We start from the raw sequence: 15,408 nt of genomic DNA, 5'->3' as shown, positions 1-15,408 counted from the left end.
GTTTAGGTTTATATCATCACTAGGTTCTGAGACAAGGCTTTAAATAGCAGACATGGCCTTAAAGTGAATGCTGTGGAAAAAGGTACAAGCTTACACCAAACGAGGCTGATCGACGCAAATTACATTTGTTCTACAATACAAAGACCCCCCCCCCCCCCCCCCCCACACACACACAAAAAAAACACAAAGAAACCTAAACTTCTGCACACTATATTTAAAATGGCAATGTATGACTATCTCCTCGAAGCTTTAAGCAAAGATGGTCAGCCTGAAGGCCTTTGGGGATTTCGAATGGAATGACCCCAAACCATTTCCACACAGTCACTAGAGCTTTGTAGAAGAAAAACACAAACCAAACCCCTTCTCACAGCAGTCAGTGAACCACATCAGCACAACAAACTAGTCACACTGAATATAAACAAGAAGAGGACTAAGATATGGAAAACAGGCGAGGTAATCACAACACAAGGCTCTAGTAATACAGAAGTATGACTACAGAGCAGAGACAGGGTCTACTAAAGCAGTATGTAAAGCCAGCAGCAGGTGGCAGCAGCCCCCCACTAACTGTAACAGTGTTTCCTCGACCTAGCAGCAGTCTGAAAGAGTGGCAGTAAACTAACTGCGTAGATCAGACAGATGGAGGTATGAACTGCAGGGAGAACAGACGTTAGCAGTACCACTCCACTGTACATAAAGTAGACTCAGAGTAGAGATGTGGTTGGGAAGCAGAGGCAAAGGAAGCATGTGGAACTGCTTATAACTGGGTATTATAAGATGATCTAACCTAACTTTAGACATTTTTACTTGTTCTAAGCAATTTTACAAAATCAAATTCTAACTGCATTGACAATTTAGCTTGTTGTAAGAAATATAGGCCAAATTATCTGCCAATGTAGTCAGACAATTTGACTAAAATGGCTAATAACAGGTAAATAATATCTCTATGTTAAAATCATCTTAGGATAAGCTTAGAACAATCAAAATGAGAAATATTAGATATGTCAACAAGATGACTTCTTTTCGCAGTGAAGGTGTCCATCTGAAACAGCCCATGTGAAAAGTCTCACCTCCACAGTGTAGCAAGAATCAGTGGCAGGTTTTTATTGTATTGGTTCTGTAACACACTGGATGTGAAATGAAAGTTACTCAGAGGTTAAACACTGTACTACATCATTTTGAGGGTATGTACATCTATATTGGCAGGATATAGGAGGATTCAACATTCCTTCTAGATAACACAACATTTGGACAGGAAAAAAACAGCAAGTCTTTACAGCCTTACGAGCTTCAGCAACTTTTCTTCTGACGTCCTCTTAACCTCTTTTAACTTAGTCATACTGACCTGTCTAATACCGTTTTGTATTTGACAGGGTAGCCACACTGGAGTGGAGTGGAATGCACCTGACTCCAATTACCCTCTTCTCAACAGGTCATTATCCTAGAGATTTGCATACATTTTTCCATCAATGACCATAATTGTTTAAACTACTTGTCATTTCCATGAAAGCACGGCACTAAAAATATGTGCAATTATTACATTTAAGTTATTACAAATTATTACAAATAAAAAATACTATACTTTTGCGAGAAAGTTCTGAACTTTTGTTGTGAAAAGTTTACATTGTTGATCCATTTTCTGCCACCCACCAGGTTGTCTGCTACTGCTTAGCTCTCTTAGTGCTCTGTCATTGACTGATTCATTAAGATTCCAGCCTCATGGTGGCCTACTTCACTGACACTGGCACTTTTTTGGCCTTCATACTGAGAGAAAACAGTAACAGACTCTAGACTGCCAAATTCAGTCTCTAGATCTTTTGTTCTCTTGTGCATAAACTAACAATGAAACGACCTTAAAAGCAGCGAGCCGCAAAAAGATCAATTACTTAGCAACTCTTACAACTGAGGAACTATGGCCTAGGATTGCTATACAGAGGACTCAAAACAGATGTAAACAGACTCAAAGGAAAGCTGATGTCCTGCACTTCGCAGTCATCGTTTCATTTCAAATTCAGTGTGCTGTGCTGTGTCCAGAACAGCGAGAACTGTCACTATCCAGTTGCTGAAAGGCTGCACTTTCCTCCCTTATTTTTTCCTCTCCAAACAACAGTTTTTAGGAAACATTCTAAACCAATTGAAGTAAAATGTTTTAGGAATCAGCTCTTTGCTACATAAAGACTCACTCATTCGATTCATTCAACTCTGATCTGATATGCTGGACCCAACGCCCATAAAATGTGACACATGGATATGCAGTTTAAACAAGCAGATATCTGAGGAGTTGGGAGTAAGACGAGGCAAACAGGCTACCCATGAACTGTATTACTCTACCTCTGTGCTGTATGAGTCTATATATGCAGCGTATGCCCTGAAACGGTCCCAGCACAGCCCCTTTGCTCAGCTCTCATAACCAGAGTACTCAGTGTCTCATGTAATTAATGAAAAGATTATTCTGGCCAGGAAAGTCAGAGGCACAAGAAGAGATGTCTGATCATTAAGAATGAAGTGAACTGAAGAGAGGGGCGACAGTGACACTGTGTCTCTTATTCTTGTGTTTCAGCAAGGCCTTTCTGTTGTCAGTTAAGGAAAGCTTTGCTTTCTGATGGTGTTAAAAAATGTTTCTAACTGAACACTTTGGTAGGTTCACACTGCAGGCCCAAATCTGATCTTTTTCTTCACATGTAAACCAGATCTGGGCCACTGCAGCCTGAATGGAGCCTTTGACTTTCCTAAAACAACAAACTGTGTGTGTGAAGGTGATGGGCAGAGTTAGAGAAGACTTGGTGATGTCAGAGGCTTGCAATGAGGAGAAATACTGTAGATGAGACCCGTCTCTGAGATCAGCCCAGATCAGTGTCTCAGCAGAAAGGGATAGGGGGAAAAATGATAAAATCAAGGGTCAGAAAGAGGTCTTTGTCACAGCAGTAGACTTACTGGGAGGTAGGAGGGGGGGAGGAGCCTCAGTCTGAGGCGTAGGCTCCTCAGAGGCACTGCACTGGCTGACCACTGCGCTGTCACTGCTAACCCCGCCAACTGACACTGACACAGTCAATCGAGAAAAACAAAAACACAGATGTGATGTGCTTGACGTGCAATTTAGTTGTGCGTATTTCTTCTTTTCTGTTACGGGAAAAGTTTGTAGAATGAAAGCTTTTAAGAACTTGAAGGGGAATTCTGCTAATTTTTCTGCATAATTAAATTTTTATGATATAAACAAAGTTTTTCACAGTAGTTTGATGTAAAATGCTCAATTCTAGAGAAATCTGCACAGTCAGAGTTGCTCACAGTGGTACTGACAGAAACCAGACACAGAGCATTTACTGCCTCTAAAACTGCCTCTAAACTTTTTTTTTTCTACACAAAGAAGTTACGGACATTCTCTCTGATGTCTGACATTATTTTAGGATAGTTCTGAGATCTGATTGTAACCTAAAGCATTTACATTTTTAACACATTTATTCACAGCTAAGAGGCATTATCAGTCAAAATACTACCTTATACTACTTTACCACCATCAACATCATTTATGACACATCCAAGTTTACTGGCCATTTTGGTTAGTAAAGAAAAAGGCTATATTGGTGTTGTAGACATTGCGACCCTTGGTACTCATCACCAGAGTCCTGAGTTTAACTACAACGCACCATTTCACATCAAGCCACTTTGAATGACTTTGTTTACATTTCAACCTATTATTCATAGGTCTTCGGAAAAATTGGTGGAATTCACCTTTAAATGAACAGTTAAAAGCAGTTTTAAACCTCGAGTGAGATTCATAGTTCTCATGTTGAGCCACCTGTTCGTTTCATGTAATTATTTTGTTTAGTTATTAAATACTGTGGCATCGAACAGTTTAAAAATAACGTTGTTCTTGCTTTTGGTTGAATGTAGTTTCTGAGTCTCTGAGCGTGTGTTTTGGAGTTGACCGTTTGGCCGATTGGTCAATTACTCGTCTGCTGTGTGGTTCAGTCCCAGTGTGGAGATGCAGGCTTCTAACGGTTTGTGCCAGTAACGTAATGACGGTAAGGTAATTAGAGCCGTTCTGTCATTGCTGCTGTAATGATGTGTTTATTGTGGAAACTCTCAAAGCAATAATGATGAAAATAAAATTTATCGTACCGCCCTACTACCTGCTACATTCAAAAGAGCTGTTACATCTATATTTACTGATCGTAGGACTTACTTACATTGAATGCAAAATTATGCATTGTTTATAGTATAATTCTGAGTATAATATAGTCTTTTTTTAGTATAGACTTTTATAGTATAACTGCCTTAAATGTAGGAAGGGCTGCTTAATGGATGAACTTATAAAGGCAGGTCAAAAATCAATAGGGATGTACTCTGGATTCAAAACCAGCTGATCAATGCACAGAACAGCTAATGTTACTGTAGACTTTGATACAGCATGCAGAAGGCAATGACTGGCAAATACATTAACCCAGTGGATCTAAAACCAATCCTAAGGGCTCCCCAGACAGTCCACAGTTTTGTTCCAACCTAGATTCCATCTGGTGGGCCATAAGGACTGGTTTGAGAACCACTGCATTAGCCCAGAACTCCACATACTGTATGAAACCTTTTTCTTAAATTCTGAATAATTTAATTACTGCTATATATACACAAAGTTCATCAGCCATCATGACCCGTGGTCACCACCACTGTAAAGAAATCTGTCTGTACTTTTTTTTTTTTTTTTTATATAATATATAATGTACCATTTCACTCCAAAACACTCTAAATGACCTCGTTTACCCCTCAACATTTAGAGGGAGTTCCAATTTAAAGCAAGGATACAGCACAGAAAGGCATGAATGCCTGCATTTCTGAACAGGCTTTTGACGCACCATAGTGCGACAGGTTTGGCTCTATACTGTAAAGAATGAGTTAATGTCTAATTACAAACAGCTGAAGTGCAAAAACACAATAGGCTAGGGTCATAAATGACTGGATAATGTTAACTTTAGCCAGAAATAAGGCGATAAAATCATCACTGAATATAAATCAGTTAGTCCTGCAGCTGCTTACACAAAAATACAAGCCTAGAAAGGTCACTGTCAATCAGGCAGTGATATTTTGAGTTGGCACTGTGCATATTCCCTCACTGCATGTTTTTGTCAGAGAGAGAGAGAGAGGGAAAGAGACAGACAGACAGAGAGAGGGAGGGAGGGAAAGAGACAGACAGACAGACAGACAGACAGACAGAGAGAGAGAGACAGAGAGAGGGAAAGAGACAGACAGACAGACAGACAGAGCGAGAGACAGACACGGACAGACAGAAAGACACACAGACAGAGTGAGAGAGAGAGAGAGAGAGAGAGAGAGAGAGAGAGAGAGAAAGAGACAGACAGACAGAGCGAGAGAGACAGAGTGAGAGAGAGAGAGAGAGAGAGAGAGAGAGAGAGAGAGGGAAAGAGACAGACAGACAGAGAGAGGGAGGGAGGGAAAGAGACAGACAGACAGACAGACAGACAGACAGACAGACAGACAGACAGAGAGAGAGAGACAGAGAGAGGGAAAGAGACAGACAGACAGACAGACACGGACAGACAGACAGACACACAGACAGAGTGAGAGAGAGAGAGAAAGACAGACAGAGCGAGAGAGACAGAGTGAGGGAAAGAGACAGAAAGAGAGAGAGAGAGAGAGAGAGAGAGAGAGAGAGGGAAAGAGACAGACAGAGAGACAGAGAGAGAGAGGGAGAGCAAGACAGAGAAAGAGAGTGTTACAAAAGCTGAAAGACGGCTCTGTCCAGGACATACTCTCACTCTGGTACAGAATGTGGGATCTTTGGGCTATTTCTCTATGACGTCAGCAGTAGGTCTGTGAGGCTTGGACAGCCTGAGGTCCCGACACTGCAGAGGCCTCTAAAAAAGCTTCCGTAAGGAAAGGTTGGATGGTTTTTCCTTAACTAATTCCTTCTGAAGTGTACAGATGAATATTAAAATAACCAAGCATAACAGAATGAACAACTAAATGTATAATAACGATGCAAAGACGCACTCATAATCATTATGAGAAATAAACATGTTTAGTGGAGCCATGAGAATTCATAATGTCCTGCTAGTTCCATTATCTGTTTAATCTGCAGGGTTATCACACAGTTATTAGTCTTATTAGGTACTACTATATATGGTTTTATACTACGAGGATGTTTTATAGAAAACATTTTATAATAAAACCAGAAAAAAAAACACGTCTTATAATTTCGCTCCTTTTCTTTAAAAACAATGAAACGAGGTAAGTCATAGAAAGATCCTTAAAAATGGCAAGCAATGTTTACACATAGAGAAACAGTTACATACACGATGATTTGCTTGGCTATGTTTTGGACTGATGAACGACTGCTGATCACATGCACTTGTTGAAGCCCGACCCATCACACTGTAGTTATAAGGAGCATTTGAGCCTGGAATGCTTTTGAAGTCAGGCACAATACAGCATGACCAATCAGAACAGAGGTCATTTATAGATATCAATTTTCAATAACAAAAAACAGTGTTTAATTCTAAAGGATAAACAGGTTGGAAAATAGTCATGTAAAAGTTAATTTTTACTGTTTTTAGTACTTAAAACCACATTACATTTGTTACAAATCAAAAATCAAATATTTTCATTACAAAAAACAACAAACATACTTACAATTACGGTAGATGTTTAAAAGTTAGCACTGAGAGTGAGTATTCAAAACACCAAGTAGTATTCAAAGCCCGTGAAATGCTGTTCAGGCCAGACACTACTATGAAACTTATTTATATATATATATATATATATATATATATATATATATATATATATATATATATATATATATATATATATATATATATATATATATTTATAAATAATGCAGATATGTAACAGAATGTGGGCCCACATACCAGCCCTTATGATTGAAGGGATTAAATTTCTCTATTATTTTTGAAGTGTTATTAACAATGACCTCCTGAACTGCCCAACTAAAACACACACACTGCTTATTCCACTACAGTAATTTAATTAGTCCACTACATTCAGACAAATCATCAATGTCCTAAAAGCTCCTGCAGGTTCAGTTACGGAAGCTGGACACCCACAGCGCTGCTCCCCCTGTATAAATCAGCGCCGCAGTGATTCATGATACACATCAGTCAGAATGACCCCATTTAGGTCCTCCGCTGCAGGCTGGACCAGACAACTCTACAGCTTCTGGAGAGCATCATACTGTATAGCTGTCGGCTGCTCAGTCATACGAAAACACGTCTCTCTCATCATAACTCAGACATATTATTATACAGAAAATTATAATTTCTGTACTTCATTTTAATGTCCCTTACATATGGGTAATATGACGGTATGTTACTGTTATTGTGAAAAACACAACTGCTTTTTTGAGTACAGGTTCACCATGGGTATCGTCAGGACTTTTATTGAATACTGAATAAATGCATGTAATGGCCATTATATGCTGAGCGTGAATTTACGACACAAAAATGCTTAAAATGTGACACTCATCAAAACTACACACAACGGACAGTATCTCCATAACTTCTCCACACAAGACGAAGCACTAAACAAGAGAGCTGAAGGTGTGTAAGTGCCAATATCCTTTGCTGTATATAGAACAGGCGAATGGTAATACAGAGTAACCTTATTTCCATTTTGGAAAAGTCCAAGTAGCATGAAAAGCTTAATTTAGAAGCTGAAACTGAGTTCTTCCACATATAAATTGGATGTTCATAGCCAAGTTTGGAGATTCTAATTATACTGACAGCTGCACTTATGGGTGGGCACTTAAAGACCAACTGCATGTTTCATGACAAAGACAGCAGAATTAGGCTTGTTTAATTTGGTTTAGTGCTGTATATGAGATGTTAAACGATAATCACTGTGGACATTTTTAAACAGTATTTGTTTAAAGTGGCACTACTAGAGTCTTTTGTCTGTGTATACTTATTGTGTACAGTCTTTTAAGCATTGTGATACACCAGTCTTTCCACATTGCCTAATTCTTGGTTGTCACCATGCCAACAGCAGAGATGACTGCTGATTAGTCAGATGTGAAAATTTGCAAGTCGCTTTGCTGTACAAAAAACTGCATTTGGTGTGCAAGATACCATCAGTTATGTTTTAAACTGATTTATTGCCATCTGAATAAATCAAACAAATAAAACACACTTGACAGAAAAAAGACAGATTTACATCCGTTATAGACAGTCTAGCATACAGTGGCAGTGAATAAACTGTATAGAAACAAGTAGTTGAATGGATGTCGGCCCAATATTCCATCTTCCACAGGCTTTTAGAAATTTGGTCACTATGCTTGTGCATATCAGAAAAAAACAACCTGTAATATTGCTGAAAAATTAGTTTTTTGGGGAAAAAATCCCCATCAAACACTACATGTCATTTATGGTTTCATGTATGGTAACGTACCAGTCCTTCGCAGCCCAAAACTCTTCACTGTCTTCTACTCTATCCAGCTGTCTAGCCACCCCAGAGAGAAGAGAAAGACATGCAGAGTACGTGAAGGGTTGATAGAGTACCTTTCCTACCTTTCATGTCCTCCTCTTCTGTAGTGTTACAGCTCTCTGTGGAACCCTGTGACGAGACAAAAGAGATGGAAGGGGAAGAAAACAAAATGAAGGGGAGAGTGAGAGGGAGAGAGAGACAGACAGAGGGACAAGGAGGTCAAAAAGTGCCAGGGTCACTCAGGATGATTTCCATTAAGTTCGGCAAACACTACACTACCCTTCCCCACACCCACACACAAACGAACACACAAGCACACCCACGCACAATCACAGACAGACAGTCTTCAGAGGAACACACCAAGCCCTGCACAAACCAGCCCTGTCCAGCAAGAAGGAAAGCTCACGTAAGCCAGCCACCACGACACACTTAGTTAATGAGGGGCCACACAAGATAACAGACAGCAAAGATGCACGTCAATTCAGTCCGGGTCGGAGTTCATTAGTAGAATCTGTTGCCGTCAACAACCTGCGAGGGGGTGTCGGATGCCTCAACAGGAGAGTGTATCAGTGAAGGCTAACTTGCTGAGAACCATGATTAATCGCAAAGAATATAACCACTGTCTCTCATGAAGGCCAATCAAATTCCTCTAAGGTAGAACCACATCTAACGACATGCAACTGAATAGCACCTTCTTGTGGGGTATCTTTGCCCTGCTAAACATGAGTGAGTAAGTGAGCAAGTTGCAAGCCAGTTCTAATGAGGTGCTTTGTATCTAGGAAAAGAGTTTAGGGGGAGTGTTAGCTTTACATCATGTACCAGCCAGCACAAATGGGACAGGTAAACCACTATAATATTTTGATTAGATAATGTGAGATAACATTAATTAATCCTGTTTATCAGTTTCATTCTTCTAGCTGATGACTGTATTGTTGGCTGTGCTGTTGGCAACTTAGCTAACTAATGCTTGCCTAGATAATCTTAAGATCATCCAGATATTGTCTATCACGGGCCTGCCAATAATCACATCACAATCGTAATCACACCTCTGCACAGATTACATGGAAAGAAAATCAAGTATAAAAACTGCCCAATTAATAACATCTTGCTCTTAAAAAAAATTAAATATTGAATTAAACTTTAAAAATACCTTTCAGTGTCTTGTTTATAGTACTGCAATCTGCATGTACAATGTTACTGAATAAAACAACATGACAAGTGGTTCCAAACTTTTGAAAGGTACTGTTCAGATTTAACTTTCTTCTATAAATAACATTTTTGTATGTAGGAACTTCAACTGTGTGAACTGTGATTCAAATCAAGCTCAAACCCTTCATCTGCGCACGTGGCGATGGTGCAGTATTAGTGGTGTTAGCGTGGTGGACTGCGGCAGGCAGCGTAGCTGGCAGCTGAAGCAGCTTACCTTGATGCCATCAGCTGGATTGTGCACGACAGTGGTCTGTGGTTCCTGGGAGAGGTAGGAGACAGTTTACCATGCAAAGGAGCGGGGCAGGGGGGTTAGACAAAGCCCCACACTCCAAATCTAACAAACTAGCTTAAAACTAGACCACTGTTACTAATGCCAAGTGCAAGAGGCTAGAGCACAGAGAGCAAAAGGATGATACAGTGGAAGATGCAGAAAGCACTATACAAGAGATATTTGGACAGAAAGAAGACTATGCTTTTGGTTAAAGGAAACTTGAGTACGCAGAGAAGCAAACATGAGAGCAAAGAATAGGGACATATTGTCATATACCTTCATTTGCCAGCCTCACAGATAACAGACTAGCACTAAAAGCTGCAGAAGCTGAAAAAAAGCACTCACTACCATCATCCTTCCAGCTGAATGACAACACTGGACATAATCTCCAAATAAACACGCACACACACCCACACACCCTCCACCAAAGCATAGCACATCAGTGAAGATGCAGTCCCTACATATAATGAGCCACTTGCCCATGAACATCTCACAAAATTACACTTTCCTTCATGCAGTTTTCCCAAATTCCCCTAGCTACTGTCTCTGAGTCACACACGACCAGGGCAGCATAGCTGATGTGACAAGATGTTTATCCAGTACTGTAAAGGCTAGAGCTGCGCAATATATTTTCACTTAATTTTTTGCAATACTGATAGAGGTCTGGAACATGCAAATGATCATCTAATGAATCACTACATTCTTTACTGTGTGCTGTTGAGCTTTCTGACCAATCACAGATGCTTTCAAGTGTTTCTTGGGATTTGTTTTGGATGAATAAAGATGATCACATAATTTGATCGAAGCTGGTCCAGGTTTTCTTGGTGTTGGATACATTCAACCTGATCCAGTTTGATCTTTTGTTATATATTTTTTTCATTCTTACTGCATCAGTGTTGTAAAGATGCCATAAACAGACATTATCCACAATGCCAGTCTGTCCACAGCTGCTTGCTTTTATGATTTGTGGGTGTTTATGCTTCAAGTCTATTGTTTTTGCTGATTACCAACATGTAGCATGTATAAAATACAGTCTCATTAAAGTTTTCACTCACAATCTGTGTATAAACAAAAGCTTTGTGGAAATGTCTTGCTTTACTGACTATACAGCATGGTGTTTCTTCTTCAGTGCTAGCAGTCAGAGCGTGTTCAAACACAAAGTTATTAATAACCAGGGATGCACATATACCACATTTCTCTTCTCATACTGGTAAATATACTTGATCCTTAAGTATCTGCCAAAACAAAGCACGGATACTAACTAACCTATCTAACCTAACTTTCCCATATATATGTTTAAATATTTTATTTTGGTAAAAAACGGTGTTAAATGTTCATTTGCGGTACACTTCTGATGAAGTTGACCAACAGTTGACCTGTCTGATGCAGTTGACCAACAGAGGCGTACTGCAAATGACGTGAGTAGACATTTTACCCTGACTAAGAGGCTGCTACGCCAAAGGATACCAAGGCTAAAGGCTAGTGTTACCCCAAAAGACCAGAGGTTCCTTCCATTTATCCACATACCTCTGTAATACCTTGGACTAACATTAACTCTGACTGTAACTCACTACACAGCAGGAGACTAGGGATTACTGGAAGAAGCCTGGCTCAGCAATTCAGGTTAAAGACTACAGTTCATATATTTTCCATGGTTTGTATATTGCATTATGTGGCTTTTTTGTGGCATACCGGTAAACTAATAATTTAGGTTACAGATTTTGCTATGAGCATCTTTAATGCTGCTATTAGCCACAACTGTTGTGTTACAAGTTCCATTTACTGGCACCAGTGTACGTATGACAGTCAGAAATAGCTTCATGCTATCGGTATTCTCTGTTGCTGATACCGATACAGCATTTAAGTGCCGATACTGATATGGTATTGATTTTGGTGCAACCCTATTACCAAAACACAAAGTAATTTTACTGTAACATTTTAAATGAACTGGCAGTCTAGCAGTTTTCATCTAAATCAAATTACTTTAACTAACTTTCATGCAATTTAGGTGAGCACTGTACTAAGACTCTGACTTTCTCACCAGATATTCAGTTTTAGAAAACCAGAACTTGATTGGGGTATCCCCCTAAGGTCATGATGTTAACGACATTAATGGTTTTAATGTACTGTGAAGCATACCACATCAGAAAATGTAGCAACATAAGTCAATGTTTTGTTCATATTGTGCAGCTCTAGTTCTCTACTCAAGTGCCCTCCCTTCAGTGGAGCTACAGTGCTCTGGGCCACACTGACTGCCATTTGGTAAATTGCTGTAGTGGACAAGCAGGCGCTGATGAGGGCTGTGATGTTACTGTGAGAGAGGGGAGCGACCTTGGAGTGAGATGCGCTCAGCTTCACAGCTACAGGGTTTCCCTTCTGTCCCTGCGTGCACTCCAAAAACACAGCCACCCAAGGGGACCATGACAGAACACCCCTCCAGCTCTCTCACATTTGTTCCATTTTAACTCTTCACCCCGTCCCCTTCCACTGCATTTTATTGATGCAATTTGTTTTCCTTAATAGCAAAGTAATGTAACTTTGACAGCAAGACAATTAAGGACAAATCTTGAGCAAGTTTTAAGAAAACATCTCAACCTCTGGAGACAGTGAAGAGTTTAACTGTGCCATCCACCGGTCTACAGCTAGAGTAAGAGATAGGGACTGCATCTTCTAAACAAATGACACATTTCTGCTTCCTGACAGAAGTGGATCCAGTTTTACCCATAGGTCCTTCTGGGACTGATATCTACCAGATGATGGCACATATCCCTTGTGTTTCCAGTGGGTTGTAAACTGAAGATGAAAAAACTACGTATTTGTAGAGATGTCGTTTCTGGGCCATCTCTCTGAATTTGTGTGTCCCAAAGAGGGGTCAGATGGGTAAAACAAGACTCCAGGAAGAGAAAAGCACAACGTTGTAGCTTTAGTAAAGTCATTGAAACTGTTAGCAACATCACACATCTCCAAAAGGAGAGCGAAAAGGGAGGGATGGAGGTCGGAGGGAGTCCAAATCAAATAGATAAGACAAACCGATGGAAAAAAAAAAAAAAAAAGTATGAAACAGAAACATATGGATTGCTGAAAACAAACAGCATGAGTGAAGCAAGAATGAAGAAATAAAGAGAGATGAGGTACCATTGGTGCTGTGGATGATATGCTGCTGTCTTTGGTGCTGCTGCTGCTTACTACACTGTTTTTATTGTTGTTTGTCTGTGGCTGGGGCAAAAACAAAATGAACAAAAACAAAAATGCAAATGATTTCTGTTCAAAACACTTCCAAACCTAATGAGCCCCAGATTCCGTGTTACAAGTGCAGAACCGCAGGAGTCAAACAGCACCCCATAACACTCCCAGTACCTTCTGCTATTACATAATGCAAATGATGTTCAATACGGAGAAGGGTCTTGCCCTGAATGCATGGTTCAGTGTTCTGAGCATGTGTGAGATTCCCAGTGCAGGAACGTCCTGAGATCTGGCAGTACAGGACTGTCGAAGTGAGAATACCAGAGTTGTTTTGGAGGAAAATGTTTGAAGTGATCGAGTAGCAAAGGTTGGAAGTGATTGAGTACAGTGTTGTGTGTGTGCGCTCCTGTGGCATTGACTGGCTAGAGAAGCAGTTCTCAAAATGGTCTTCAGGGACCACCAGGTGGTCCACATTTTTGCTCTGACCCTATGCATTCAGAAGCAGGTTGGAATGGATAATCTGGGGGTCCCTGAGGACCGGTTTGAAACCCACTAAGCGCCAGAATAAGTAGTGTTTTATGTACACTGCTTTAGTGCACAGCAGTGAGTGGTTTTCTTTAGTGCTTAATATGATTATTGTTTTACGGATTAAGAGAGTAACAGGAAGGTAGCAAAAGACAAAATAACTCTGCAACCAGTATGTGAACTAGTAATCAACGTTTAGTGACATCATTCTTTCTAGAGGTGCATGATTGCTGATTCTAATCATCCAAATTATTATTTTGGCATTTTGGTGTGTTTGTTATGACTTTACAAACCCAAAACCCAAAAAAGTTGGGACAGTAGGTGAAATACTAATGAAAACAAAAAGCAGGATTTTCTGCTTGATTTGTATTAAATTGAAAATGGTACAAAAACACAATATTTGATGTTACCTTGTGGACTTTAATGTCTTTTGTAAATATAAGCTCATTCCAAATTTGATGCCTGCAGCACGTTCCAAAAAAGTTGTGACAGGAGCATGTTTACCTTTCCCTTTAACAGTCCTTAATAATTATTTGGCGACTGAAGACACAAACTGATTCAGTATGAATTCTGATGATTTTTTTATTATTCTTCAGCTCTGCAACTGTAAAGAGCCTTTGTTGTCACATTTTGAGCTTAATGAGGCTTAGTAGGACAGTTCTGCACTGCAGGCAGGCCAGTCTAGCACCTGTACTCTTGAGTTCACAGCCATGCTGCTGCAGAATATGGCTTGTTATCGTCATGTTGAAATAAGCATGGATGTTCCTGAATAAGACTGTGTCTAAAAGGCAACATACGTTGCTCCAAAATGTGCTCAGCATTAATGGTGTCTTCACAGATGTGCAGATTAACCACCAACTACCCCCATCCCCCTAGCAACATGACAGAGCCTGGCTTTTGACATTTGCGCTGGTAACAATCTGCATAGCTCTTTTCTTCTTTGGCCTGGAGAACATGGCATTCAATATTTCCATAATCTGAAAGGTCAACACGTCAGATCACAGCACACGTTTCCACTGTGCATCAGTCCATTTCAGTAGAGCTTTAACTGAATTTCTCTACACTGTTGAAATTTGGTTGCAGCAACAAAGTGTTCACGGACTGTTTTTTTCAAAGTATTCCCAAGCCCGTGTGGTGATAAAAACATGCTGCATTTTAATGCAATGCTGCCTGAGGAATCAAAGGTCACTGACATTCATTTGTGGCCTTTTCCTTTATGCACAGATACTTCTTTGGATTCCTTGAATCCTTTGAGGATCCTGTGCACTGTAGAGGGTGAAATAACTAAATTCCTTGCAAATTTGGCTAAGAAACATTATTGTTAAACATTTGGAATATTTGCTCATGCATGTTCTGGCAAAGCAGTGAGCTTCAACCCATCCTTGCTCATAAAGGACTAGACAATTCCTGGGCGCTCCCTTTCATATCTGAGCAATTTAGCTTCACCTGTTTAAGCAATTGTGCTTCACATTTCATGTTTCTAGTCTTAACCTGCTCCTATCCCAGCTTTTCTGGGACAATTTCAGAATAAATGTATATTTCCAAAAAACAATGAAGTTGATAAGACACACCATAACATTTCTTGTCTTTGCACTGCTTTTGTTTAAATACAAGTCAAAGTAGATTTATAAATCATTGTTTTCTGTTTGTATTTATATTTTACCCCCTGTGTCTCAACCTATTTGGAACTGGGGTTGTATAATGTCAATAACGTGTCAGGTGCTGTATTTAAATATTGCTGCTACACCTGTGCCAATATGTTGCAGCATAAT

The 15,408-nt window shown here is 39.9% G+C and overlaps 1 protein-coding gene across 33 annotated transcripts in view; it reads right to left on the bottom strand.

Moving 5' to 3' along the window:
- Positions 1–15,408, bottom strand: part of camk2g2 (calcium/calmodulin-dependent protein kinase (CaM kinase) II gamma 2) — a 101,712-nt gene that overhangs the window by 6,265 nt on the left and 80,039 nt on the right. For 4 of the 33 annotated variants that reach the window (XM_037538736.1, XM_037538740.1, XM_037538743.1 and 1 more), the window contains 2 exons: positions 8,523–8,577; positions 2,932–3,036 (listed from right to left, as the gene is read on the bottom strand). In XM_037538736.1, coding sequence (XP_037394633.1) covers positions 2,932–3,036; positions 8,523–8,577 — 160 coding nt within the window. Of the gene's footprint in view, positions 1–2,931; positions 3,037–8,522; positions 8,578–9,871; positions 9,917–13,063; positions 13,145–15,408 lie in introns of all 33 variants that reach the window. The other 29 variants (XM_017715840.2, XM_017715842.2, XM_037538747.1 and 26 more) reach the window with 14 other exon arrangements.

The sequence above is a fragment of the Pygocentrus nattereri genome, chromosome 5 (assembly GCF_015220715.1).
Source record: "Pygocentrus nattereri isolate fPygNat1 chromosome 5, fPygNat1.pri, whole genome shotgun sequence".
Classification (NCBI taxonomy): Eukaryota; Metazoa; Chordata; class Actinopteri; order Characiformes; family Serrasalmidae; genus Pygocentrus; species Pygocentrus nattereri.
The sequence above is the reverse complement of the archived record's forward strand: the minus strand, read 5'-3'. Positions and strand labels throughout refer to the sequence as shown.